Here is a 26,407-nt window from a genome sequence, read left to right on the forward strand (position 1 = left end):
AATTTTACCATTCTTGATGGTTTATCTTACTCTATGAAATTATGCTTCTTATCTTCGTGGTCTTGCCTCTTTTCTTGCAGTATAACTGGCGAGACAACCACCTGACTAACCAACAGCCTCCAGACTAACCTGTGGACGAGATTCACCATGAACGGAGATATTTAGCCAGGTCTTGCCGATTCTATTCAAATGAAGAATGAACAAGAAACACAAACCTCCTGGAAGCATCCCAGAAACGATTAACAAGTCACTGAACATCCAGTACGTGACAGTACGAGAGATGTATTGGCTGGCTGGCAGCCCACAGTCGGGGGGCAAATTACTTACCATACAGTGTACTATCGGCTCGTCTTGTGTTGTTCGGGAACGGGTCTCTTTTTTTTCCCTCTCCACTTCCCCTTCCATCCCTAACTGCCTTTGCTTGCTTGCCAAAAGTATACGGTAGGTACGCCATTTTATTTCTTTGCTTCCGTGTGCTTGTATCGCGGCTTTTCTGACCCCCGTTTTACCCATTTTCTTTCCCCCTAATTTCCTTTCCTTTTGCCTGTGGCCACGCACTCACCTTCCCCCCCTTCCGGGCTGTCCACCGACAGCGCACCCCCCAGTCCTCATTTGTCTATAGTTTCTGGTTTCTGGACTATCATTATCGTGGCCTGAGGAAAGATCAACAGGCCTGGCCCCTTCCCCCCCCCCCTGCCTGAGCCTCCATCCCCAACGTCGGTCCTTCTTCCGACTTATCTTCCTCCCCCCGTGACTCTCTTCCCGCCTCAGGCTCCAACACCACGTGACCACCGGGACCTCCGTCCAAACCTCTGCCCTTCGATCCATCTGCTAATTCCGGGACCCGGCCTTAGCCATCCGATCGCAAGTCGGAAATTTGAGTAATCCAGCCTTGTCGGTATGTGTATCATTTTATAATTGCCTCCCCTCATCTTTCTCATCAATCATTGTCTGTTTCGTGGCTATGATCCTTCCCCCTTCCATCTGAGACCACCCCCCCGGAAGCGTGTCGCGACCGAGCGCGCAGACCCTCAACACCTCCGCCCCAAGACGCGTTCACACGATCTTGGGAATTGATGAGGGGGTCGACTTCCCTTTCCCATTGATGATGGAGATGGATTTCATTGGAGTGACCCCAATCGCGATGATGACGCGCCCACCCAATGGACCTTGCTAACCTGCCTCATCGGGGACGTAGATGGGTTGGAAAAACCACACGACATGAACGCTTGGCTCGCCGACGCCTCGAATATGCCTGGCCAGGATAATGGCGCCTTCAATCCTTCTACTATAGACCCCTCAGCCGCCTTTCTACATGCCTCTCCCAACCCCCAGGACCCCAATCAGTTCCAGCGTATGTTCAATGGCGTGCCACGGAATGCCTCCCCGGGTTTCCACAACCCTAACCAGGTAATTCCATCCAAGCGAGCCCGACCAGAAGATGGAATGCCTATGTCGCCGCGCCCTGCCCCCGGTGCGGGTGTCACTGGGTCGCGATCCCAGACTCCCCATCAAGTGCCATTCCCTGGCTATCAAGGCCCCGCAAATGGAGCCCAATTTCCTCAACATCCGACACCTTACCAACACCTCCAGCAAGGCGCGTCACCCAATGTCGGCCAGTCGCCCATAATCCAAGACTTTGACCAACAAAGTGCGCGCATGGGAACAGCCTCACCCAGCCCTTATTCCCCTGCCGGCCCGCACGTGGGTGGCCCTCACATGTCACCTTCGCAGTCGGATGGCAGCCGTGTGAACACACCTCAGAATGGCCAATTCATGCCTGGACAAGGATTCCCTCAGTCCATGAACGCACAGTTTCAGCAGGCGCCTGGGATGACCTCGGCAGGACCGCAACCCCCCATGCAGGCTCAACAATTCAATGGGATGCAGCAGATGCCTCAGAGCTATCACCAAGCCATTGCGGCTCAGCAGCAGCGGCTTCGTCAAATGCAAATGCAGCAAAGTCAACAGATGAATGCCAACCCTCAAATGGCGGGTCGCCCGCAAGTACCTGGTGGTATGAACCCGATGGCGAATCCTCAGCAAATGGCTGCTATTCGACAGATGCAACAGCAGCAGCAGCAGCAGCAGCAAAGCATGGGCAAGCCGAATAACCCGGAGATGTTCATGCGAACGTTACAAAAATTCATGATGTCACGAAACCTACCTTTGGATCCCAATCCTATTATCAGCGGTCGTCCCATCAATGTCATGCAATTGTATGGCACTGTGATGAAAATGGGCGGGTCGAAGAAAGTGACTGCGTTGAACTTGTGGCCGACGGTTGCACAACAGCTCCAATTCCCTCAAGTCCAGTTCCCTATGGCCGCTCAGGAGGTTCGGGAATACCACCAAAGGAACCTGGCTCCTTATGAGCAGGCGTATTTTCAATCCCAGTCAAAGCAGTTTGCCGAGATGCAGCAGCAACAGCAGCAGCAACAGCAGCAACAGCAGCAACAGCAGCAGCAGCAACAGCAGCAGCAGCACCAGCAGCAGCAGCACCAGCAGCAGCAACAGCAGCACCAGCACCAGCAGCAACAGCAGCACCAGCACCAGCAGCAGCAACAGCAGCAACAGCAGCAGCAACAACACCATCATCAGCAGCAGCAGCAGCCGCAGCCGCAGCAGCAACACCCCGTTGGGATCCCTCGCCAACCTAGCGATCCCTCAGCGATGCAATTCCAGTCTCCCCAGGTTAAACCACGCCAGGGCTTTGAACAACCACAGCCGCTTATTCCCCACACCCCTCAACACAGCACCCCCGTCTCCAATAATGCCCAGGCTACGCCGGTCAATGGCTTCGCCACACCCACACAGGCCCGAAGTCAAAGCAAGCCACCTCAGCCCGCTCACCGGCTCAGTGTCTCAAGACAGTCACAGCCACCAGCTCCTCCACCGGAAGCTGCGGGACAATTTGCCGCACCTTCGCCATCACAGCAAGGGAAGCCTTCTATGACTCCAGTCCAGCAACCGGTGCAAGCGCCGGAACCCAAGCAAGACCAAGTAGTCAAGCGACCGATTGAAGACCCCTTCAAACCGATGGTCATCACCGAGCAACGGCTTCATGGACCTATTCAAGTGGATGAGATGTACCAGATTGGCGAGGAGATTTCAACGCTTAGGCCCACTGTACCAAGCTTCCCTGAATTGGGTCTGGTAGATATCCATGCATTGACCATGAGTTTGAAGTCTGGCATTCATGCTGAAGTTCGACTTGCGTTGGACACACTTACCACCCTTTCCTGCCATCAAGGCGTTCAGATCTCACTTGAGAACGCAGAGGACTTGGTGGAGAGCTTAGTGGATTGTGCTGATGATCAGGCTGACCTTTTATCCGATCACATTCAAGAAGTCTCTGATGTGATATCCCTGCGCTCATATGAAGATGTCACCCGGGGCTGCCAGTCCGAACACACCTCACTCGCAAATGTGCCCGAATTTGGGAGCCTCGACTATGAGTTGGACCGTGCTGTGGATCGTCTGATTTGTATCACCACCATTTTCCGGAACCTTTCATTTAGCGAGTCCAACTTTGGGCCATTGGGAGTGCCGTCCGTTACCCAGTGCTTCGCAAACGTCTTCCGGAACATCGGCACTCGCGACAAATATCTGCGAACTGACCAGAATTTGTTGGACTTTATGAAAGATGCTGTCATTTTCATGAGCAATTTGGCTCATGTCATGCAAATACCTGGGAAGGAGGAGGCCCTTAGTCTGTTGCACTTCCTCCTGGCATTCTCGCCTTTGCCAGGCCCCATAGCTGTGAAGCCCGGCCAGATTATGTTCGCTGCGTTTAATCCTTCGATTCACCGGTACACTCCTGCTGCTACGGATGCTCTTGCTAAGTTGCTGGCCAGAGATGATCCGAACCGCATTTACTTCGGTGCCATCTTCTCTGGAGACGGTTCTACCCCTCCGCAGCCCGAGCTTCTAACCCGCACATTCGGCCTTGCCGCCTGTGCGATTCCGGATAAGAAACCTCTAGCAGTTGCGGATGCCCGCATGGTCTTCCTCATGCAAGGTCTTCTGGCGGCTGACGTTCTCACCACCTTTGCTGATGGGGCTTTGGCTAAGCTATGGCTTGGTTCCGTCGACGGATTCGCCATTCACCTTTTGCGCGTGTCCTGTCTGCTGTGCACAGAGCGTCTTCCGAATATCAACCCGCGCCAAGGCCGGCAAGCGGAGGCCGAAGCCTATGCCTACACTTCAATTATCCATCGTGGACTCGCCATCCTGCGCCGGCTTGCTGAAAAGTCCAAGCAAGTGGACAACGCCTCCCCCTCCATCTCCCTTCCGGTATCCTCCCCAGCAAAGAGAGCTTGCTTGGTGCCTTACTTCTCGCGAACATGGACCCCACCATCATTCGTCAACTCCTCACGTACGCCAACTTAGCAGAGTAAAGAGCGCTTCCGCGTCTTCTTTTTCTGTTTGCTTCAAGACTCACCCTCCCCATGTGTTGTGTCGGATGAACTAGTTGGTTCGGTGGCCATCACGGATGGGCGGGCGTTCGAAACGAGTTGATTTGCCGCGTGCGCGCAGCATATACGAGAATTTTTGAAATTTCTATCATGTCATTTGTACTCATGTCTCTAAGCCAGCCAATTTCAGTCCGTCCTTGCTGCCGGTTGTTGGGTTTGGTCGGGTCTGGTCGGATCAGGGCCGTCTCGATCTTGTGTTTTCTTCCCTATGGATGGGGGTTTTCTTTTTTGGGCGCCGGTGGATATCGGGGGTTTCTCCTTTCCTTTTCTTGTTTTCCTTTCTCTGACTTCGGTCCTTCGACCACTTGACTTCGATTGTGAGATAGCGTGTTTGTGTGTTTACTTTCTGTGTACAATGCTCAAAATACCCTCGGCTGAATGCGAGAGATTGAGGTTCATTTGATGGGTGTGCCCACCTGGTATTTCTTAGGATTTTTTTTTTTTTCGTAAGACGTATATAATGTGTCTTATGGACTTGTGGCCTGATGCAGTTTCCGGACATTGTTATTGTTGTAAATGGCATCCGATACTGCAAACGCAGACAAACATGTGGTCCCAATTCAGCAATCACACAACAACACCTCATTCAAATAGTGAGCGTTTCCATCGCCTGCCCTCTCCTCACCTCTTTGCATTCGCATATATCATGCACAATACTAAATTAATAATTGACTGAGATCCTGACTCTTCTCGGCTGTCTTCGATATCCTTTCTGCCTCATATACCTCGACAGACCGCACTACATGGCTACTTTTGCCCACCAGCAATGACTGCCAGACTCTGTTCAAAGGCCTTGTCTACAGAGCAGGATCTTCACATCCGCCGCCTTGCCCCCTGCAGAAGTGGAAAACAGAACCTCTTGTCTCATGATGAGTTCGGCCTCACTTCAGCAAAATCATCGACTCTACTATTCTCGAGAAGCAAGTCAGAGGTTGCCGTGAAGAAGTCTGCGTCTCGATTATACTGCCTTGAAGCGGAGATCTCTCACCTTTCCCCTTCTCAAGAGAATCATTCTTGCCCTTCTTACTGAGAGAAGACTGCGCTTCGATTGGACTGCCGCCGATGAAGGAGAGATCCCCCATCCTTCCCCTTCTCACTGAGAGACCTGCTCAACCGTGTTTTACAAAGCCATATGTTTATGAGAACTGCACTATCTCAAACTGAGGCCGAATGCCAGCAATACAACAGATGAAGCGAAGCTTTCGTGTATTGACAGCTGACCTAATCGTCATATTCCACATCTCTCATGAGTACTTGGATACAACGAGGAGATTTGTCCGGTTCCTAACGTGCTTTCGGTAACTGGACTGGAAGCTGAATATTACCATGTGTATAACCTCCTTTCCGACTACTCATCAACACGATATATTCACAACGGGAATTTATATGCAGCGGAGATCTATAACTGATCTTTTTTATTGGTTGTTGCCGAAGTTCTGGTGATAGCTCGGTCCCAAAGTGAGCACTGGTGACTGTGTGCATTGGGATGCTGCGGATGCCGGTATAGATGCACATAAGGCATGAAGGGACAGAACGACAATCGCTTAACCAGGACGAGCAATGGGAACGCTTACCAAGACCGCATCATCGTGCTATACCTCTCGCCCGTTCGGCAAGTCCTCGGCGTCAGGCTTGTCTGCTCCCATAAGAGGTTTACTTCCCACCGTGAACGGTAAACCCATAAGGAGGGACACAATTCACAAATATCGTTCTTCCAGCAATCGACAGGATGGGGGACTTCCACAAATTTTATCAAACGGCCTCTCGACGATGATCTGGTATTTAATCTTGACTTGAATGTGCATGGCAACCACTAATATGATTTCAAGATACTGAGCTCGATGATCCTACCACTATGGGTACCCTTGAAGACATTCACCAGCAAGTTTGGACGTCTGAGGTACGCCTAAGCCCGTACAACCGCAACAACAATATATACCTTTTTGGGAGCTTGAAGCCGGAAAACGGGTCACTAATTAGAAATGGGTAAGTCTTTGTTTCAGGGCCTCATCTCTTGCTCTACTCCCTTCAACATTGCCGGTTTGCAACCTGGGACCAATCGCGAGATTTTGATGAGTTATAGACACTGACTTTCAAGCTTTCCACCAAGGTGATACCAGCCGTACTCACGCTCTGTCATCAGACGGAAACGGCACTCAGTTGGGCGAGACACAGGGATTAGAGACCGATGGAAATATGTCCGATGAATGACGAAAAGCTTAACCGCTTCACTATCGCCTAGTTGGTGCGTTTCGGAAGCCCGATACTTGAACTCAACACTGCTCCAGCGAAGAGAAGCTGATGTTCCCCCTAGGCAACGTGAATTGAACATCCACATCAACTATGCTGCGTATACACACACCTACATTGTATCACTCGAGCAAGGAAGTGATCGTCTCAGCAAAGCCCCAGGACTCGTGGCAGATAATACCCGGAGACGGTTTTATTCGGCAACATACCCTGCCTTATGGCCGGTCCTTCCCTGAAAAGTGATACTAGCCCACTGGGCGCTCGCAGTCTACAGCTCATCGAGTGGAAAAGGCGCTACACTATCATCGAACCCCCTCGGTAACGCCAAGAGTCTCGAGAGGAATCGTAACCGTGGGAACCGCTCCGTATGAAGAACCTCTCTATACTTCCGGTTGCCATGCTTGCCCTGGTCATCCAGGTATGACTCTCAGAATGGACAGCGAGGAAGAGAACCTGGTACATGCAATATCTGCTCCATTGATTTCACCAGGCCGTGATCATCTGGGCATTCCTTTGGGAAATTCTGGGCTTCTTTCTGCAAGATGCGCAAAACACAGAACCTGGGTATCATTCGTCTAGGCTACGAACGCCTACTGGTACCATTCATATGGAGGATATGATCAAGGATGCCAATTTAAATGTTATTCGACTATTTCTGCTACCTGGCTCGTTGTTATTTGCAGTTTCATGGCCGCCACCGCAGGCCCCTCTAAGAAGTATTGATTTTCTCTGTAGGAGAGTCCATCATTTTATCAACTTGACCTTTTGTATCAATCAACTACCGAAGAAATCAATATCAATGATGCGAATCTTGGCCAGGGTCTTCATTCCCTCTTTTGTATCACTGATCGGCCCTGCTAAATAGATGAGGAACATAATGCCTCCAAGGATGTCCTTGCTGTTGTTCACATCATCCTATAGATGTGCTGTTTCCCGAGGTGCCGGGGTAGCATTCTGGTTCTTGCATTTTCATTTTTGACAGGCCATGTGCTGAATTGACTGTCCTGAAAGATTCCTGTCTATTCTGTAGCATGCCGTCTGGTCAGGAATTGGTGAGTGCTTGTAGTCGCCTGATTCAAGAATGGCGTCTTGGCACATCTTGTCCTTGAAGGCCAACTGATTGACAATTTTTGACTTGATATCCAGTAACCTCAGGTGTTGAGTGACAGTCTTTCTTCAATAACGGAGACCACTTCAGTCCATTCTCGCATCCCTCCAATTCCAATGTCTCCGCAAGCAAGCATTTTCTGTAGATAGGCATTAGCAAAAAAAAATACAAGCATTGAGAGTACTCCACATACCCCGATAGGCCTAAAGACTTCAAACCAGCCCTCGTCATTCTTATCATTCACCCCCCAATCTTCCTCCAACACTCTTATATGTTGCGTGGTAACCGGGTGCAACCACATAGCCACATTCATAGCCGGAAACACCACGATCCGCTTTTTCATTCCATCCAATTGCCCCGACGTATCCCATGCCCGGATCGTATCCGTCAACAAGTTATCCGACATCCCATTCACGATTTTGGCCAGCGTATTGGCGCTCAGCGGCGCAATGACCAGGATATGTGCCCACTTGCGTAGGTTGATATGCAAGATGCCTGCGCCACGGGTCCAGGATTCGCCCATTTCGTCTTTATCTTGATATATGCCGTCGACGTTGGGGAGAGACGCGAGGGATTCGATGGTAGGTTGTTCCTGGGACTGGCCGTTGAGGAAATGTGAGGCGGATTTGGTCAAGATGACCTTGATGGATAGGTTCTGGTGTTTTGAGAGAGCGGAGATTATGTTGGGGAGCTTGATTGTTGCGACGGAGCCACTCCTATGATTGCTAGAGTTAGCAAGGTGACGTCAAAGAGGTACCGACGAGAGAGCTTACGAAGCTAAGAGGAGGTGCTTTTTGCCGTCGTCTATTGCAGCTGCGACGGCGTCAGCTGAAGCTATTGAGCTTGCTCCTGACATCGTGAGATATATTGCAGTCTCCGTTCAAAAAAAGGGGGTAATAACGACGATAGGAATGTTAGAAATAGAGGTCAAAATAAAAAAAGTGAGGGAAGTACATTCTCGTCGGAGATATCGCGGGGAGCTGGCCTGCTTATTAATCCAGGCATCAAGGCCGAAAACGCGGGGTACATACTAAGGTTAACTCGAAGCATAAGATTGAACATTGACTTAGAGATCTCCTATATACAGGCTAGCCACTAAGCTTGCATGACAAATGTCTGTGTAGTAGTGTTTTTCAGGATCTCGGCCGCTCGTTTCTCCAATTCCTCACGTTGGCGCTGTTCCTCTTGCTCCTCTCTGGCCGCAGCTTCCGCCTCTTCCTCGGCATCACTCTCGGTTGCTCCAACCTTGGCGGACTCGAAATCCAGCTCGTTGACCAACTGCATCTCTTCTTGAGGGCCTGTTCGTAAATAAGAGTTTGCCTGGGTTTGTTTGATGGGCTAGATGGGTCAGCTTCAAGTCTTTCCGGTGAAGAGGTATGACTTACGACACTGCGGAACCGTTGGAATCGACGAGGCTTGAAGTGAGATCCACCGAAACAGACGACCAGTCCTCCATCGTCCTAGAGGAAAACAAATAAGGATTTGACTTGCTGTGAAAATATAATTATGCGTTGACTTACCCCTTCGGACTTGTACGTAGTCCACCCTTCATTCTTCAACTTGTCAAACGTTCCACCTCCAGCCCCAGCCTTCGCAATTCCAGTCGCAGCAATATCCAATCCAACCTCAATCTCCTTATCAGAGCTATTCGTCATATTAATAGCACATTCATCCGTCACCCACGCATGCTGAATAATCCAGATCCCATTCTTGGCAATATCGGGCGCAAAGTCCGAATCCAGCAGTGCCTGCGCATTCTCACTCGCCCACGTCGAGACAGGCTTGTCAAATGGGGCGAGTACCTTCTCTCGCATTGCGGTTGAACCAGTCACCAGTGCGGCTTTACTCGAGGTGCTGGTCTTGTGCTTCCCATCAGCCGAGACGTCAACCGGGACTGCTGCGGCGGCGGCTGCAGAAAGACCAGCAGACAGTTTAATGTGCTGACCAGCCTCACTTTCGGAAGATCGAGTCTTCCACATAGCAGCCTTGGGCTGCTGGTCCCGGTTTAACAGTTTTTTCAATGGCGTGAAGCCGTCGGCCTCGGGCTGACCTTCTTTGGATAGATCGGTTATCTGGTTCCAGCCACTGTACTCGTCGAAGAAACCCACCGAGCCAGGGTGGAACTTGCGGAAGGTTGGTGGGCTGTAGAGGTAGGTACCTTCTGGATTGCGACTCATTAGAGCAGCATACTCAATGTCAAGGGTTGTTTGTTTGCCCATAGTTGTATTTGTATAGGTGGTCACGTATGCTTTTCAGAGAGATGATGGGATTTTGAACGAGGAAAAGAGTTCGAGAGCAGTTGTCGCGGGGCTTGAGTTATATAGAGGATCGGAATAACCCTCGCTAAAAGACGCAGTGCCGATCTAGATGTCATACTGGAGACGACGTGCATGATACTGTAGATCCAGTGGGTGAAGGTGACATCAATTACTGCCATGACGGCCAATAATTCGGCCTTTGAATGCGTCTGAAAAGGCTCCAAAATGATCACATTCATTTCTATGTAGAATCCATTAAGAGTAACATAACTTTGAATAGATTATTGATTTCAATCATCTTCCGAGCCGATAAATGAAGATGAGAAAAGTGTTTGTAACCATGTCGAACTCTTCCGAGCTAAATCACGGTGGCAACATGTTCGCCAATCGATCTCAAACTAGAGATTGTTGTGGTGAACCCAGCGCTAATCAGTGGGTCAAGATTCAGCGCGCCGCTGCTTTGGAACGAGCTACAGTATGCCATGCCAGCTCAGCTTGCACACAGACCTGTTCGATGAAACCTACCACGGACGTCAGTCAACATGAAAGATTTGCGAAGCGGCGTCATGGAGGAGTGGAACAGATATTCGGGCCCTGGGTGGCTGGAAGATCGTATAGGTATCTTGTTCTCGTACATACTGTTTTGTAATTGGCAGGCGTCCAATACTCATAGAGTCTATAATATTCTGTCTCGAGAACAACTTCAATCGCAACTAAAATACTGCAATTGAAAATAAATTGCTTTGGCTTGGATTTTCGTTCTTGGCAGATGGGTGATTGTTGAGATATTATCGTTTTCGGTATAATTCCGGTTCGGTAGCCCCCGGCAAAGCACCGGGAGTGGCAGCCCCTGTTCTTACAATAAGGAATCCTGCTTCGATCGCTACACATTTGGAGACTGTTTGGGTATTCATGGTCACGTCATCCTGATATCTCTTTCGATGCTGTTCAGAGGTATCATGAAGCTATATGTCGACCAGTATGAATTCGTCATTAGGCAGTGAACTCTCCCTGCTGTTTTGGGAGGCAGCATGTTGTTGGTTAAAAATGTTCTTGTAACACCTATATTCTTGACATTGTAGGCCGACCCGACTACGTTCACTTTCGATAGTTATGACGATGCATAGATTCATTCGATTAGAAGGACCAGGGCCAACACCCATCGAGTCATTGCGCATGTACAGAGTAGGAGTGATACAGGGAGTGATGAAAAGAAACACAAGCGCCGGAAAACAGGGCCACAGAAAGAAGATACCAGAAGAAAAATGAAAAACACCCGCAATAAAAGAAAAAGAAACAGAATGACCCCATAGACTGAGCTTAAGAAATACACACCAACGAGGAAAAAGGGAAAAGGGAAAAAAAATCACCCACGGGACATCACATGCCCCTGTGCCCAACTCCGAATTCCTCCTCTTACTGGTTCTCCATATGCTTTTGTTCTCGCTTTTTGCTTCTCCCGCTTCCACGCTCGTCGGGAACCCTCGCTCAATGGAAACCCGGTGAATGCTTTTGTGTAGACATCATGCGACTGTCCGCCGCGAAAGGATGCAAAATAGAGAGGAGAATTTAGAAGTTGCGCTCCTGCAGGAACTTCACGATCTCGGGTTTCCGCCAGCCCTGTTATATACACGTTATTATCACATCCAACAAAATTATTGCGGCAATGGTAGGCTATAAGAAAAACATACCTTGACGATAACGTGACCAGTGAGACGGTTGATCGAAACATCGGGGCTTCGGGTATCAACACCCAGGGTCTGAGCCAAATCACTGCGCAACGCATCCAAATCACCCTCGGTCTTCTGGATCTTGGTGAGCTGCTTGGTGCCACCAGCTTTTGTGACAAGGTAGACGGGCAGCTGGTTGGATCCAGTCCGGCGAACGAAGTAAGGAAGGTTGGTTAGGGACAGAGTTGGCTTCGGTTGCTTGCCATGCTTAGGCAAGGGTGCGGATGGTGAGATGGGCTGTTCCTTGAGAGCTTGAGCTTCGCGGCGAAGTTGCGTCAAAAATGTGCGAGTCTGGTGGGCGGAAAGAGTGATTTGAGAGGAGGTCGAACGGTATGAGGATCGAAGGAGAGGGGCTGTATAAAGAACAACAGTTAGATATGTTCTTGTTCAACGGTCCATAATAGGATGATCGTAGAGTGAGATGCTTTTCTTGAATTTCAGGGTGGAATCTCCTATACGTATCGCCTATCATGCAAAAAAGTAGACTCGACTCAGGTGAGTCCACTAGAGCAGGAGAAATCCGCAACATTCAGAACGTACAAGAAGATAATGAAGAGAATCGACTACATGTCTGCACGGACTGAGCCAGGCGGGGAGAAGCAGTCTGCTTGCACACGGAGGAAGCGACCGAGGCCGACTGTCGGAGAGACGCCATTGAACGTCGAATGTGAGCCGGACGGAAGAAAAGCCGGAGAACCTGTGGGGGAGAAAGGTTGAAGATCAACACGAAAAAAGAACTCGCGATGCTCAACCGACGAAACAGAATGGAGCAGGTTTCTTTCGCGCCGGTTTTCTGCCACCGCCTGATCACCCAGGTCGACCGAAAATGGTTTAGCGCGACACACACCCTCCCGCACACAAATTCAAAGTGCAAAGTGCTTTTGTGCCTCGTCTTCGGCCTTCGATCAACCCATACAACCACCACCATGGCAGACAACGCCCCTCCCTCCGCTGAGAAGCTCAGCGGCGCTCAGCCGACCGATATCACCCCCGAGTATGACCTGCTCCCCCGCCTGATCCCATACCTCGACCGCCACCTGGTTTTCCCTCTGCTTGAATTCAGCGCCGGCGAGGACGACAAAGAAATCACTCGCGCCAAGTATGAGTTGCTCAAGCACACAAACATGACCGACTACGTCGCCAATCTGTGGAAGGAGATCAACAACACCGACAGTATTCCCGATGAGTTCGTGAAGAAGCGCGAGGAGGTTCTGGCCAAGCTGGAGCACTACCAGGTCCAGAGCGAGAAGATTACCGAGTTGTTGCAGGACGAGGAGGTTGTCGGCAACCTGCGAAGCGACAAGGCCGCCAACTTGCGGTTCCTCGAGGAGCAGCACGGTGTCACCAATGATATGGTTAACAGCCTGTACGACTACGGCCGGTTCCAGTACAGCTGCGGCAGTTACGGTAATGCCGCTGAGCTGCTCTACCAGTTCCGTGTCCTGTCTACCGACAACGACAAGGTCGCCTCCGCTACCTGGGGTAAGTTGGCGTCCGAGATTCTCACCACAAACTGGGAGGGCGCGATGGAGGAGGTGCAGAAGGCCAAGGACTCGATCGAAACCCGCCTGTTCAATAACCCGCTGGCTCAGCTCACCAACCGCTCCTGGCTGATCCACTGGTCCCTGTTCCCCTTCTTCAACCACGACCCCGCCCGCGATGTCCTGACCGACCTCTTCTTCTCCCCCGCCTACATCAACACTATCCAGACCAGCTGCCCCTGGATCCTGCGTTACCTCGCTGCCGCCGTCATCACCAACCGCGGCCGTCCTCACAAGCACCACGGTGCCTACCAGAAGCAATTGAAGGACCTGATCCGTGTGGTTCGCCAGGAGGGTTACGAGTACACCGACCCCATCACCGACTTCATCAAGGCCCTCTATGTCGACTTTGACTTTGAGGAGGCCCAGCGCAAGCTGAGCGAGGCCGAGGAGGTTCTCCGCAGCGACTTCTTCCTTGTTTCTGCCGCGGACGCTTTCGTTGAGGCTGCCCGCCACCTCATCTCTGAGAGCTACTGCAAGATCCACCAGCGGATCGATATTAAGTGAGTTTGAACCAGAGGAATGCGATTAGAAAAAAAAAAAAAAAAAAAAAAAAAGAGAACATCGAAAATCTAACATGCATGTCCAGGGATTTGTCCACTCGTCTTGGTCTGAGCCAGGATGAGGGTGAGAAGTGGATCGTTAACCTTATCCGTGATACCCGGGTTGACGCCAAGATCGACTACAAGGAGGGCACCGTTATCATGAACCACCCTCCCCAGTCGGTTTACCAGCAAGTCATTGAGAAGACGAAGGGTGCCTTCTTCCGAACACAAGTCCTGAGGTAAGCAGATACCCAACCGCAGTACTCGCCTATCACATTGAGAATATATCAACTAACAAACCTCCTCTAGCTCCGCTGTCGCGAAATGAGATACCTCTTGCATGAGCTGATGCCAAAAAACTGAACTTCCTCTTCCATGTTATTATCGACCCATGTTTTTCTCTGCCTACCCATTTTAGTGATCTCCCCGTGTATGTCACAACACGGTTCTATTTGAGAGATGGGGACTGTGCAGGGGTGGCATCCGGCTGGCGTTCTTAGGTGGTTCACCTTTTGTTTATTGATGTTTTTCCCTCCCTTTTTTCCCTTTTCCCTCTTAGTCCACAGTTCTCCCCCCTAACCTACCTATATTTCCACTTTCCTTCCCACTCCCATCTTCCCTTTCTCTCTGCGCCGTCAGATATGTCTATTTTTCTTTTCTTCTCTTCTTTTATTTCTTCTTGGTTCTTTTTGTTGTGTGTGCCCAAGAAGGTCTTTCTGGCCCTGGTGGTTTTTGCAGAGAAAGAGGATATCGAGGTCGGAAATGGATAGCCCTTCTACATCATTGGCTTTGCATATGCATATGCATGGGGAGGGACGGAGAGAAAGAGGGAGCATGGCGCTTCCTTGTGTCGTTCTCCTCTGATTTGCAGAAGAAAAAAGAAGGGGATTCATGTAGAGGACCATCCCCGGGAATTAGGTGGGGGGTCTGATGGATCTATGCTGTTACGAATGGTCTATAGAGATGAGTGAGAAAAATGATGTCTGACAATGTCTGGTCTGGTCCAGTTGTGGTTGTTGTATTCGAAATGTGGTAATGAAATGAAGTACTCATGGAGGCAATAATGTCAATGTCCATATAGTGAGCGCTTTGGGCAGATCTCGTCTCGGTGGGAACGGGAATAGGGAACTGATTGTAACTCCTATTGCCAAAACGGAAAGGGGTATCGTCAAGAAACAGAAACACAAAGTGCCTGGGAACGCCGTAGAAGGAGATATACGGCGAAACATCCTCTCTCTCCGTTGTGACCGAGTCAATTTTCTCCTGGTCAGATGGAAGATCCCATCCATGGAATAGATGAACCCGCGGACCTGTGAACCGGGATACAAGTCTCGCTCTCTTTCTCCGTGCCTGTGTAGAGGGGGTGGGAAACCTTGGCTTGGAACTTGGAATAGCGAGCAAGACAGTATAGAAAGAGACGAGAGCGGGAGATAACAGCGGCCACTAGTGCAAGACTTCCAGTGCAAGGCTTCCAGAAGGTCACAGTCAGGTAAATTTGGCGAGCATCCAAGGACTTCTCTCTCTCTCCCTTAGGCACGGCGCAAGACATCCATCCTAGGCTTTGACCAGGCCAGGCAGGATTGCCAATTCCTTTCCGGGCAATGGAAACCAGGAGAAAAAGTAGCACACTCGTCTCAACGGGCGCTCCGAGGATTCTGTTCCACAGGCCTCCTTCTTGCTCGATTAGGATCCACGGGTATAATCTCGTTGATATACGGCTCCGGTGGCTGTCGCGATGAGCCATCACCAGTATTGCTAGTAGCACCAGCGCTAGGACTTTGATTGGTCATTCGGAGTGCTTCCTGTCTCTCATAATCCCGGGACATAGCTGCAAGGTCGTCGATTTGCTCCTGGAATTGCGGAATGGGGTGTCAGCATTTGAGTCGTTGTCTTTATATTCCTACCGCAGTGAGATAGAACAGACCCGAGTAAGAGGCATGCCCGTGATGAGATAACCTTCGCGCCCCTTTAAACATAACAGGTTATCTGATTAGAAGCGTGTCAACCGTGGCGCATAGCGGGGATTGGGTGCCCTAAGTACCTGGTAACTATATGGCCTCACTGATGCGGATGGGCCCAAGAAGTAGTGGATGTGTCCGAGGACGATGTGTCGGGACAGGCCGTATCCTGGAAGCCAGTATTGTTGGACTCGAGACATTTCAGGTGATGTCTACTCTGCTCGTGAAGGAGGGAAGAAAGAGGTGTGTGCGTTGGGTCTCAAGGACCAAAGCAGGGCTTAGGCTTGGGCTTATGCTTCAGGCCTTGAAGGTTGAGCTTGCGGTCTGGTCTGACAAGCCGGGGTAGCAGAAACCGGATGAGGAGACGGGCAGCGGAGATCGTTTGGTATCTTTTTCATCTGGCATCAAGACATGAGGACCAAGCATGGGGGTATAAATAACCTGGCCGGGCCTGTCGAGCGGGCCCCTCTCTCTGAGAGGAAGCTCCCTCCTCGTGTTACAAGCATGCGGTCAAGAAAGAAGTATCACGCAGGTCGGAGGATAGCCAGGAACGAATGAAGACAAGCGCCCGGGCTGCAATCCACCTGCTACTGCTGCTACCCTTTCTTTCGATCTATTCGGGGAAAAGATGATCATAAATCGGCGGTCCAGGGCGAGCAAGACAAAGACAATCGCGTACAACTTTGCCCAGTTCAGGTAGTACCGTCCCTCCGACTAGCCTCGCCCTAGTGCCTTCCCGCTAGCGACATGCCGGGGGGAACTATGATGGATCCACAGGTTCTTGACCTTCGACAGTCCAGAACAACTTTGGTGGTATTTCCGCGGCGACGAGAACAGGCCAAGTCCCGAGCATGGGCTGGTGTCGAGTCTCCCACGAAACCAAGAGGGGCCAGGAAAGAGTCCACGACGACGAACCACTTAGTTCCGAACAACCTTTTTGTTGGGAACGTCTGGCTGGCCATGGAGGATTCGACTCGGAACTGTCGGGGCGAGCAGAGAAAGGGGTGTTCGCCTCACTTCGAAGCGACCACGACATCCAACCCTTTCCCTCTGTGACCGCATGTTTAAATTAAAAGTCTAACCTGACCATGGCGGTAGCGGTTGGTGGACCTGTCAGAGTCCCGGAAAAGGGCCAGTCTTGCCCGAATTTGGTTTTCCTGAAAGACCAGGAATATCAGAGGAAACGCCGAGGTGGGTGCTAAAATGTTCGCTGGTAGGTAGGGCCGTGAACCAGGAACTGGGGCGGGCCGGTGTCAAAGTGAGGCTTGCACGGGGATGCGATGCCCTCGAATCAATTCGATTCTACTCGGAATGAACAACGCATCTGCAAGGGAGAACCACTGCAGAATTGCCGAGTTGTTGAATTGCTGAAAAGTGGAAAAAGAGGCATAGCAGGACCGCCTAAAAAGGGGGTTGGTTCAGCCTTGCACGATGTTTCGCAAGCCTATTCGAGCTAGGTGAAGTAGGTCAACCAGACCCCATTTCCTTGCTAGCCTTGGCCTTAGCCAACTGAATACTCAAGTTAGTTAGTTTGCGGGTCATGTAGCTGACATTCCAGGAAAAGCAGTAACAGACAAGGTTGTACAAAAGCCTCCAATCGATGATTCGAACATTCTACTCACCGCATCTCTCTCACCTCTCTGGTTTCTCTGCGCCGCCAGATTGGCTCTACCTGCGGCTGATGTCGTGGCACCAAGGAGCCCACTTGGTTTTGTCGCGGGGCCCAAACTGAGCTGCACGAGAGAACGAGGGATATCTGCATCTTTTCGTTTTTGGGAGCCCAGTGACAGAGACCGGAGGCCGAAGGACCACAATTACAGTACAATCTGTAGTTGGAATTGTGCTGGGGGAGGTTTCGATGTCGAAACACATGGCAAGTGCAGGTGACACGGTGATGAGGGGCTCATTGTTCATTAAGACCTGTCAAGCTGCAGTCGGGCAATTTAGGGTTTATCTGATTTGCTGTTCTGACTGGTGGGGAGATTGGTTGAGAGGTTTAACAAGAAGTAGATGACAGTTGCAAGTTGGTAAGCGGGAAAAAGCAAGAGATCCTGTGGAAGAGATGGAAGAACTCGGTTTCATGTCTTGGGCTCGGGCAATCGGCTATGAAATGTGACGAGGGCTGCATATGCCCGCCGGTGCCATTGGGTCTGGCGTCTTCTACGGTCCGACATTTCTTCGACATTCTCTGCATAGCATCGACTTTTATACAGACTTGTCATCGGACACCAATGGGTAAGTGGCCAGTGGGAAAGTGGCAATGAGGCCACCGAGTACAGGGAAAGGCAAAGATTGGCATCAAGATATTATTGCTCTAGTCTTTTCATAATTCGTCTGACGAGATATCCTAGCTCGTATTCTCTTCAAGCTCCCAGTCCACACTTACTGCGGAGGCACATACGGGTGTACCAACATGTCGCTGAACCTATAGGGAAGATGGTTAGCCGAGTTCGCCAAAAGCAAAGAATCCTTCAGGACGATGATCTAGGGCCACTTACTTCTCCAGCTTGTCCTTCCCACGAACCTCCTCCACCAATAGAGGCATGCGCACCACGTTGAAGTCCTCGTAGAGCTCCTCAATCTGCTCGAGGTACTTCTTCTGCATCTTCCTCCGAGCATTGCACTGCTCGCAGCTACTTCCATCCTTGGGGAACAGCAACTGGTTAACCACAATGGAGTGGGTATCAATGCCGTAGCTAGTCAATTCCTGAATCATGCGCTCCGTCTCGTACAGCGACAGGAACTCCGCAATGCAAACACACACAAAAGTAGTCATGTCGGGGTTCTTGAACTGCTGGTTGACTTCACTAATCGTCTCACGGAGCGACTCCATCTTCTGGAGCAGCTCATCCATGTTCTGACCACCTGGGAGACCACCCCGCGCACCGAGAATCGAATTCAGCATCGGGCCGAACTGGGAGGAAAGCTGCGAGAGCTTTGCAAGAGCCTTCTCGAGAACGGTAGGGAATTGCAGGAAACGCAGAGTGTGACCGGTCGGGGCGGTATCGAAGACAATAGTCTCGTAGGAGAGCGACTTGACTTGCTTCAGGACTTCGGCAAAGGACATGGCCTCGTCAACACCGGGGATCTAAGTAGCTCGAACGTATCGGGTTAGCAAGATTGTAGCCATGGCGCGCGCCCAAGACGCAAATTGAAGATCACTCACGCTGAACGCGAGGTCCTGCATCATGTTGCCCATGCCCAGACCTGCCATGGGGTCTTCGCCCTGACCATCGCCATTCGCCAAGAGGTCCTGGATACTCCCGTTAGGGTCGATCTCCATGGCGCTCAGGTTCGTGTAGCCGTCGACCAGGCGGGCCTCCTTTCCAAATTTCTGACCGAACGCATCACTCAGGTTGTGGGCGGGATCGGTGGAGATCAGCAGGACCGACTTGCGGACCTTGGCCAGCTGGATGGCGAGGGAGCATGAAGTAGTGGTCTTGCCGACACCACCTTTCCCGCCGACGAAGATCCAGCGGAGAGTGTTCTGGTTCAGGATCGACTGGAGCGTGGGCTCCATGTCGAGATCATCGCTATGAATCACGGCGGAGGACATTTCGGCGATGCGAAATGACCGAGGGAGGAGAAAGAGGGAATGGAGGGCGGAGGAGGTGGTGGTCTGGTTTGTGGTGGTTTATAGCGGGGAGAAGGTGAGTTGGAGGTTCGAAATTGAGGATTTGCCCCGCAAACCGATCGAACGTTCGGGAAGATGGTCTAGAAGACATGACAGGGTGTCCTAGAGGAGAAAAAGGAAGAGGTTGATGATTATCGCATTTGATATTCTTGCTTGCTCATGCTGTTGGAAGATAGAAACAAATGAAAAGATTATCTGTTCTAGCAAGTTCGACCCAATGGTTTGCGGTGTCATGCCCGTTAAGCTAGATGGACTTGCAACATCGTAGTATGCCAACCAGATAAGCTAACTAACAGTGATGAATCGATCTTTAATCCCATATCTCAAGATGAGACGATAACCCTGATCGGGTATCTACATTCTACAACCGACATGAAGTATACAATCTATGCGACTCTCCCCCAGAGTCTGTTAAACCCGCTCCACCCCGCCGTGGCCGTGGCATCCTCCGCAGCTATCGGTGCTCTCCGATGGCAGAGGCCCGTAGAAATAATGGCAACGCTCTCCGTCTAGTTAATCTCTTTAAGATCTTTTCCTCCTCCCATATTCCTCTCTCTTCTCCCCATCTCATCACCAATTTCATGGACTCTCGTGATTCCTCCCAGGGCCGCACCACCAACCGCCTCGCCCTCGTTCAGCAACAGCTCTCTGCCTCCAACCGATCCACCTCAACATCCACCACATCTACACCCTCCACCACTCAACCACCCACCATGTCTCGCGATCCCATCACCTGCCACTGCCTCAACACGTTGACCGGCACACCCGCCGCCAACCTGCCCGTCACGCTGACCCTGCTATCGGCGCCCGCCTCGCCCTCCAGCCCTGTCACCTTCCACGCCACGACCAACGCCGACGGCCGTGTCGCAAAGTGGACGCCCACTGGTGCCAGTGCCAGCGCCGCCTCCTCTGTCCCGGAGATCCTGGCTGCGCTGCCCGCCGCGGACAGCAAGACCAATTGGGCGGTGCGCTTTGAGGTTGGGCCTTGGTATGAGGCTCAGGGTATTGAGAGCTTTTGGCCGGAGGTGGAAGTGAAGTTTACGGTTAAGGGCCGTGGACGGGATGGCGAGGAGGGTTGGCGCCATTATCATGTGCCCGTGCTGTTGGGGCCTTGGAACTACTCGACTTACCGGGGTTCTTAATTGTGTTCTTGATTCGATTGTTTGATCTCTTTGCCTGTTTCTCTGTATATAGATGTTTTCAATGGGATCATTGTCATGAAAAAAAAAATGTCTACTATACAATTTGTAATGTTTGTCGCCGAAATTGTCAACCTCGTGGGCATCAAACGACGACAGACCCACTGGTTCTTCAATTTTGGTGGTATCCAGTTGCATTGGTACATAGAGCCAAAGTTTGAGCCACCTTCCATCAAGTAAGGCAAGATGGCCGAGTTGGTCTATGGCGCACGGTTCAGGTCTACCTGATCCAAACTTCCGTGTCTCGAAAGGGGCGTGGGTTCGAATCCCACTCTTGTCAAACTGTTAACTTTTTGTAATTTTCTCTTTTTGTCCTGGATGGATAGGTTACTCTAGCTATTCAAAATGTCTTTTTAATTACTCTGCCTATACCGTTGATTATTTGACCTCTAGATGGGATTAATAAATTATTCTGGGAGGAGTAAGTCCAGGTGGTGAATTCGGGTGGCAACTGTATATTTCCCTGACAGCCATGCAGATACTCGCCTGATTATATACAATGACACAACTAAACTATCATACAAGTACACTCAACACAACCTAAGAAAGAGTTGAAACAATTTTAACCCTATTCAAGTCCATCCATGTATACACCAACACTATTTATTTTCCCATTCCCTCTCTTTCACGCTCCCATCATCAGTAATATGATTGTATGACCGATCATGTCGCTTATCCATATCCTCATTATGTTTCTTCACGTCCTCAGGCACGTCGTCTTTCAAGTTACCTTCAAAATCGGCAATAGGAGATGACCGACCATCTCGTAGTGTAGGCTTCGCATTGTTGGAAGGAATCGGGTGGTTGGGCATTGGATTCTCTGGAGTCCCTGCGTCCCGAGTCGCATCGTCCTTCTTGCCACTTGACTTTTTGGAATCCTGGGCATAGCTTCGCGAAGTAGCGAGACTGGTGATTCGGCCAGTGGAGGATGTGATTGATGTGCGCGCCAGGCGGCGGGCAGGTAATCGTAGTAGAGAGGCCATTCTGGACACTCTGGAGTGTAGGTAGTGTAGTGCAAAAGAATGGAAAACAAATCACACCGGGTGCGACCACGCAGCTTGATAAACAGCGGACATAAATAGCCTCTACTTAGATGATCATCCTTACTACGGGTTGAAATCAGGTTTCTCAGTTTCTGCACGACTGCATCGAGTTGTGTTATCATTATCCATGGCTATGACGTACCCTTTTGTCATGCCTGCCAAGAGCCCAAAAAGGGTAACTAGCTTGTCGATCTACATGCTACAAGTAGACAATAGCTACACCACCACCGCAAGTGATACTTTCTTTTACCTGAGGTGACTCTATTCTAGGCAGTCTTGATTGGACATAGAATGCCCCACGGCCTGGGATGCGGGATAAGGCCACCACGAACCCGATGGCGATGATCGCGGCACAATTGCAAGCACTAATCTAGCGACAAGATAGTTCTATGATATCACACAACCATGGAAATATTGTGGGTAAGTGTTGGAAATTGCTCTTCTTCTATTCCAAAGTTGTTGACGAATTCGGATTGGTGCTGGCGGTTACATGGTCTTCTTACCAAGAAGGACCACATGCTGTCATGTAATCAAAGAGTAGTAGAGGCAAGCAGAGAATCATCTCGAATGCTGGTCAGAATTTAGGCCAAAGTTTCTACAGTTAGAAAGGATCAAGTTTAGAGAGCATAGACTAGATTTGACCTGAGAGGAAAGATGCCGAGCTGATTTGGAGTAATAGATGAATCACTGAAGGCCAAAGAGACTTGGGGCAAAAATAAACACAAGAAGAAGCCCCCAGGAAGAAAACAATTTGGCTTTGAAAATGATCCCAGCCGAAGAAAACCAGGTGTCATGAGAAGTTCCCAATACCATATCCATGTGTGATCCTCCTCCCCCCGAGCATATCTCCAGCAGTGTTTGTAGATGGTGATTCAATTCCGAGCAGTCGTTGGTAGAGTGTGTACCATGAAGACAGATTTTTTGGTGAGTAGAAGGATTGACAAAGGTGACTGTCAAGTCAGAATCATTTGATGTCAGCAGACAGCAAAGTCTGAGCTAGAAGCGGACTCACAAACCTTGGAAGTGATCAGAAGTTGATAGTATGGTGGCCGTAGAGGAGTGGAAGAGCATAAAATTGATGAAGAATCCACAATTCAGGATGGGAAATGTCGAGGAACATGAGAAGGCGAATCTTTCAAGACAGAGATTGCCAGCAGAAGATAGACCAGGAGGCCGAGGTGTTTGATAGTGGATGTTGCGATCAATAGTGCATGTTCCTATTCCACATATCAGTTGAGACCGAGGAAAGTGAGTGAATGTGAACATAATTACCTCTTTGTTTAGTTCTGAAAGCCACCAAGAGTTGAAGGACCGAGACCATGATGAAAGGCCTGGTTATCCGATATCTGCCAACCTGTCAATAACAAAACCCAGAGTGTCAACGAGGAGGCTGAGATGTCGGCAGTGGAGAATTGTCAACCATGCCCTACACAGGCTCAGCAGCAAGGTCATTACCACCGAGGTAGGTCCACTCAGGGACGTAAGTGTAGGCTCCTGATGAAAGTGTTATTTAAAGCCGCGGAGTATAAGCAGGCGCGGGGGTACTGACCTCTTTGTTTTCTCTGCAAGCCATCATAGTAAGATAGAAGATCTGCCAACAGTCATTAAGAACCCAGAGTGTCAGCGAGGAGTCTGAGATGTCGGCAGTGGTACACAGGCTCAGCACCAAGTTCATGGCCACTGAGGTTCACCGAAGAACGTCAGTGTAGGCTCCTGTAGTTGAGAGGTGTTAGTCGTGATCGCGGAGCATGAGTAAGTGCGAGTATACTAACCTCTTTGTTTAGGTCTGCAAACCACCATGCAGTGACCTCGTGGCTGGTATGAGGGAAGATATAAAGTGATCAAAGATTGATATGTCAAGATGTGGAATGGAAGACCCGAAGGCAGAGATGATGATCGAAAAAGACTAGCAAAAGAATTTTCAAGTGGAGGAGGCCTTGTCGAAGTGCCAGATGACGGATAGTCTCAGACGTGGAAAGGCCAAGAGAGAAGAGAGCATCCGGCTTGTAATGAGTGTGTGTTGTCTATAAGGAGGGCGGTCATGATGAATGGGATGGGCAGGCCAAGAGGCGGGCCGGTCGAAATGTCGACGTTGCCATGTTTGAGGGAGATGGAAGGGTTGAGTGGCCATGGTGGGAGATCTTGATGTGGTGGAAGAGGTGGTGGAAGAAGTAGTGGAAGAAGTAGTGGAAGATGATGTTGTGGAAGGTCAACAAAAAGTTGTCTCTGCAGCCGCTGTGTCAGTAGCTGGTGAGGAAACCACTTTGTAGAGGGCGGCCATCTCACCTGAAGGAAGCCAGAGGTGTTGAGAGTAAGGATGTCTTTGATGAAGAGTGGTCAAGTGGGATGAACGTAAGATGAACCCAGATGGGAGAGGTGGGACGACCAAAGAGAGTAGCAAAATTTTGGAAGCCAGGTGGATGGAAAGCTTGGAGGAAGAGGAGAGTTGGAGAAGGAAGAAAAATCCTGGAGACGGAGGGAGGGAGGAGGTATTTATACCGGAGGAGGGGGGGGGGGAAAGCGTGCCTTCCTAATCGGGAACAGAATAACTTCATTTTCTATGGGAGCGCTGCCTCCCAAGCAGCAAAACGCGACGAGTCATCGGGTATAGCAAACAAAAATTATAAACAAAGCATGACCGCGTCGTGTATGGACGCGATGGACGAAGTTAGCATGGAGATGAGAGCAAACATTCACGTAGCAGGCATACCGCACTATCAGTGCCGTACTAGGGATGCGGAGGACGCTGTCTTGGGATATCTGGAAGTAGATGTACTGAGTATCGTTATGTTAACACTCTAAACGAGGAGTGGAATCAGGTTTAAATGGGCTAAAGGAAGAAAAAGTACAGCTATATTCGATTTTCGAACCATATATCTATAGGGCGGGGCTAATCATACGTCAACTTGTCTATTCACAATCTTTGGATAGGGTGGATAACAGGTACAACGAGTACCTACAGTAGATATCCTGATAATACCTACCAAGCCCCTGACTTTAGCTATCAAGAAAGACGGCTCAAACCATTTTTAAAAGATATTGAAAAAGATCTTTCATAAAAGAGAATATTAAAGAATATATATTTGCATTGTAATATTGGGTCTGGTGAATTACTGGATATGGTTAGTTTTGCCGTTCCCGGCCTAGCGCCATAATACACCGTCTTGTCACCTTCTCTTCCATTGCCCCGACATACAAGACGAGGCCTGCCCTCTTTCACCTCTCTCTCCCTCCCTTCAACTCCTCTATCTTGCACTCATCACCACCCCGGCCACTGCGCCTTAGCTTTCAGCCGGAAGCACTGCCCTTTTCATCTTACCGGAGACGTCGCTTATGTCGCTCGATCCGACGCAGCTCGTTCTCCCCCCTGATGTGGAGCAGTCGCCCAGAAGCAGAGTCACTGGGATAATCTAGCCCGTAGCTGTATTTGTGTGATTATATGTCGAGACTCCCACTTCTTCCTAGAGATTGTGACTGTCTATCATGCTACGAAGCTATCTAGACCTTTGATAGTGGGCCTTCCTCGTCTCTGAGCCCGCCACCCTCCTTCGTATCTGTAATGTGCGGGTATATCTTCGATGGTATATGACCGGCTCCATCCGCCCTATCCAAGGTTATATTATATAGCCCCGGCGTCGCAGAATGGCTCGCGGTTGCCTTGCCGTAAATGCCGTGGTGCCTAGTCATCTTCATCGTCGGTCTCTCCGGTCTATACCTAGCCGATGTATCTTCGAAAACCCTTCCTTGTAACGGGCCCATTGCCGTATAGTAACCACATGACCGTCGCCTACCCCATCCGGAGTTTGTTTTGTCGACCGTCCCCGCATAGAACGCCCCTTTTCCTTCCTTTTTTCTAAGATTATTATAAATAGTTCGTGACCTAGCTAGATTAAATCAAATCGGCTCCAGCCCTTCACAACTTTGAGACTTGGGATCAAGAATTGTCTGACAGGGATTTTAGGTCCTATTTATTCTTGACGGGCTATTGCTACTTAGCAGATAGTAGTGATATCATTTGGATGACCCTACGGCCTCGGCCTCATAGAGCTATCTCTATCTATATACGATAAAATTATCTCAGAATATTACATGTTTAAGTACTACGTCATTTAATAAGCCTCGTTCGTCTTCTATCTAACTCAACTAGTTCCAGCTTAACTAACTCTAGATAAACTTCATTCTTTGTATAGTTTTTACTCATTTCGTGTAACGCTGGCGGTCAAAAATGGGCGGCTACTCAAATATTTGGCTTCTTTGTTATATATATCACGATATGAGAAGGTTATTACTGCACGATTAATCGTATTCGAGACTTGGTCAACAAATATATAAACGTAGAGAATGTCTGAGCTTTAGGTAATGAAGTAATTCGGATAGAGATAAGGATGATTACATCGAGCTTTCGCAAACAATAACTTGCCTTCCTCCAGCCATACGCTAATTCTAACTCTAATCAAGTATATTCTCTATGACGACGACTAGGCGACTTACTTCTTCTAGCATGTCCTTCCTTCGGCTAACTATGGTTTAGACCTAAATCTAGATCGAAAATCCGTGCAGATCTCTGCAAGTGCGTTTAGACTGCATTTCGAATAGCCGTACTAGTATTTGGACCAGCGCATACTATTAAATTGGTAAAAGACGGAGTAAATCGTAAAGTAAA

General features: G+C 49.9%; 10 protein-coding genes across 10 annotated transcripts; 4 read left to right on the top strand and 6 right to left on the bottom strand.

Annotated features, from left to right (window-relative positions):
- Nucleotides 1-1,221: 1,221 nt before the first annotated feature.
- Nucleotides 1,222-4,392, top strand: N7473_008155 (putative ARID/BRIGHT domain protein (SWI1); the record flags this gene model as incomplete). Its single annotated transcript, XM_057154095.1, has 1 exon — nt 1,222-4,392. The coding sequence occupies one exon, from the start codon at nt 1,222-1,224 to the stop codon at nt 4,390-4,392; it is 3,171 nt and encodes a 1,056-aa protein (XP_057008433.1).
- Nucleotides 4,393-6,333: 1,941 nt separating this feature from the next.
- On the top strand, nt 6,334-6,689 carry N7473_008156 (uncharacterized protein; the record flags this gene model as incomplete). The annotated part of the gene is made up of 2 exons (XM_057154096.1): nt 6,334-6,464; nt 6,599-6,689. 2 exons carry the CDS (start codon nt 6,334-6,336, stop codon nt 6,687-6,689), a joined length of 222 nt encoding a protein of 73 aa, XP_057008434.1.
- Nucleotides 6,690-7,879: 1,190 nt separating this feature from the next.
- On the bottom strand, nt 7,880-8,692 carry N7473_008157 (putative flavoprotein; the record flags this gene model as incomplete). The annotated part of the gene is made up of 3 exons (XM_057154097.1): nt 7,880-7,975; nt 8,030-8,552; nt 8,610-8,692. The coding sequence occupies 3 exons, from the start codon at nt 8,690-8,692 to the stop codon at nt 7,880-7,882; spliced, it is 702 nt and encodes a 233-aa protein (XP_057008435.1).
- Nucleotides 8,693-8,931: 239 nt separating this feature from the next.
- Nucleotides 8,932-10,055, bottom strand: N7473_008158 (uncharacterized protein; the record flags this gene model as incomplete). Its single annotated transcript, XM_057154098.1, has 3 exons — nt 8,932-9,174; nt 9,222-9,296; nt 9,357-10,055. 3 exons carry the CDS (start codon nt 10,053-10,055, stop codon nt 8,932-8,934), a joined length of 1,017 nt encoding a protein of 338 aa, XP_057008436.1.
- Nucleotides 10,056-11,155: 1,100 nt separating this feature from the next.
- N7473_008159 (mitochondrial 54S ribosomal protein mL49) lies at nt 11,156-12,580 on the bottom strand. Its single transcript, XM_057154099.1, has 3 exons — nt 12,365-12,580; nt 11,786-12,177; nt 11,156-11,714 (listed from the first exon to the last, which is right to left on the bottom strand). Exons 1-3 carry the CDS (start codon nt 12,477-12,479, stop codon nt 11,664-11,666), a joined length of 558 nt encoding a protein of 185 aa, XP_057008437.1. The 5' UTR covers nt 12,480-12,580; the 3' UTR covers nt 11,156-11,663.
- Nucleotides 12,581-12,750: 170 nt separating this feature from the next.
- On the top strand, nt 12,751-14,238 carry N7473_008160 (eukaryotic translation initiation factor 3 subunit E; the record flags this gene model as incomplete). The annotated part of the gene is made up of 3 exons (XM_057154100.1): nt 12,751-13,868; nt 13,955-14,149; nt 14,220-14,238. 3 exons carry the CDS (start codon nt 12,751-12,753, stop codon nt 14,236-14,238), a joined length of 1,332 nt encoding a protein of 443 aa, XP_057008438.1.
- Nucleotides 14,239-15,544: 1,306 nt separating this feature from the next.
- Nucleotides 15,545-16,068, bottom strand: N7473_008161 (uncharacterized protein; the record flags this gene model as incomplete). The annotated part of the gene is made up of 3 exons (XM_057154101.1): nt 15,545-15,760; nt 15,835-15,876; nt 15,952-16,068. 3 exons carry the CDS (start codon nt 16,066-16,068, stop codon nt 15,545-15,547), a joined length of 375 nt encoding a protein of 124 aa, XP_057008439.1.
- A 2,182-nt stretch (nt 16,069-18,250) lies between these two features.
- On the bottom strand, nt 18,251-19,424 carry N7473_008162 (ArsA family ATPase; the record flags this gene model as incomplete). The annotated part of the gene is made up of 3 exons (XM_057154102.1): nt 18,251-18,293; nt 18,367-18,956; nt 19,035-19,424. 3 exons carry the CDS (start codon nt 19,422-19,424, stop codon nt 18,251-18,253), a joined length of 1,023 nt encoding a protein of 340 aa, XP_057008440.1.
- Nucleotides 19,425-19,972: 548 nt separating this feature from the next.
- On the top strand, nt 19,973-20,644 carry N7473_008163 (hydroxyisourate hydrolase; the record flags this gene model as incomplete). The annotated part of the gene is made up of 1 exon (XM_057154103.1): nt 19,973-20,644. The coding sequence occupies one exon, from the start codon at nt 19,973-19,975 to the stop codon at nt 20,642-20,644; it is 672 nt and encodes a 223-aa protein (XP_057008441.1).
- Nucleotides 20,645-21,300: 656 nt separating this feature from the next.
- N7473_008164 (uncharacterized protein) lies at nt 21,301-21,684 on the bottom strand (the record flags this gene model as incomplete). The annotated part of the gene is made up of 1 exon (XM_057154104.1): nt 21,301-21,684. The coding sequence occupies one exon, from the start codon at nt 21,682-21,684 to the stop codon at nt 21,301-21,303; it is 384 nt and encodes a 127-aa protein (XP_057008442.1).
- Between the last annotated feature and the right edge of the window lie 4,723 nt (nt 21,685-26,407).

The sequence above is a fragment of the Penicillium subrubescens genome, assembly GCF_028828155.1.
Source record: "Penicillium subrubescens strain IBT 31985 chromosome Unknown utg000005l_segment0_segment0, whole genome shotgun sequence".
Classification (NCBI taxonomy): domain Eukaryota; kingdom Fungi; phylum Ascomycota; class Eurotiomycetes; order Eurotiales; family Aspergillaceae; genus Penicillium; species Penicillium subrubescens.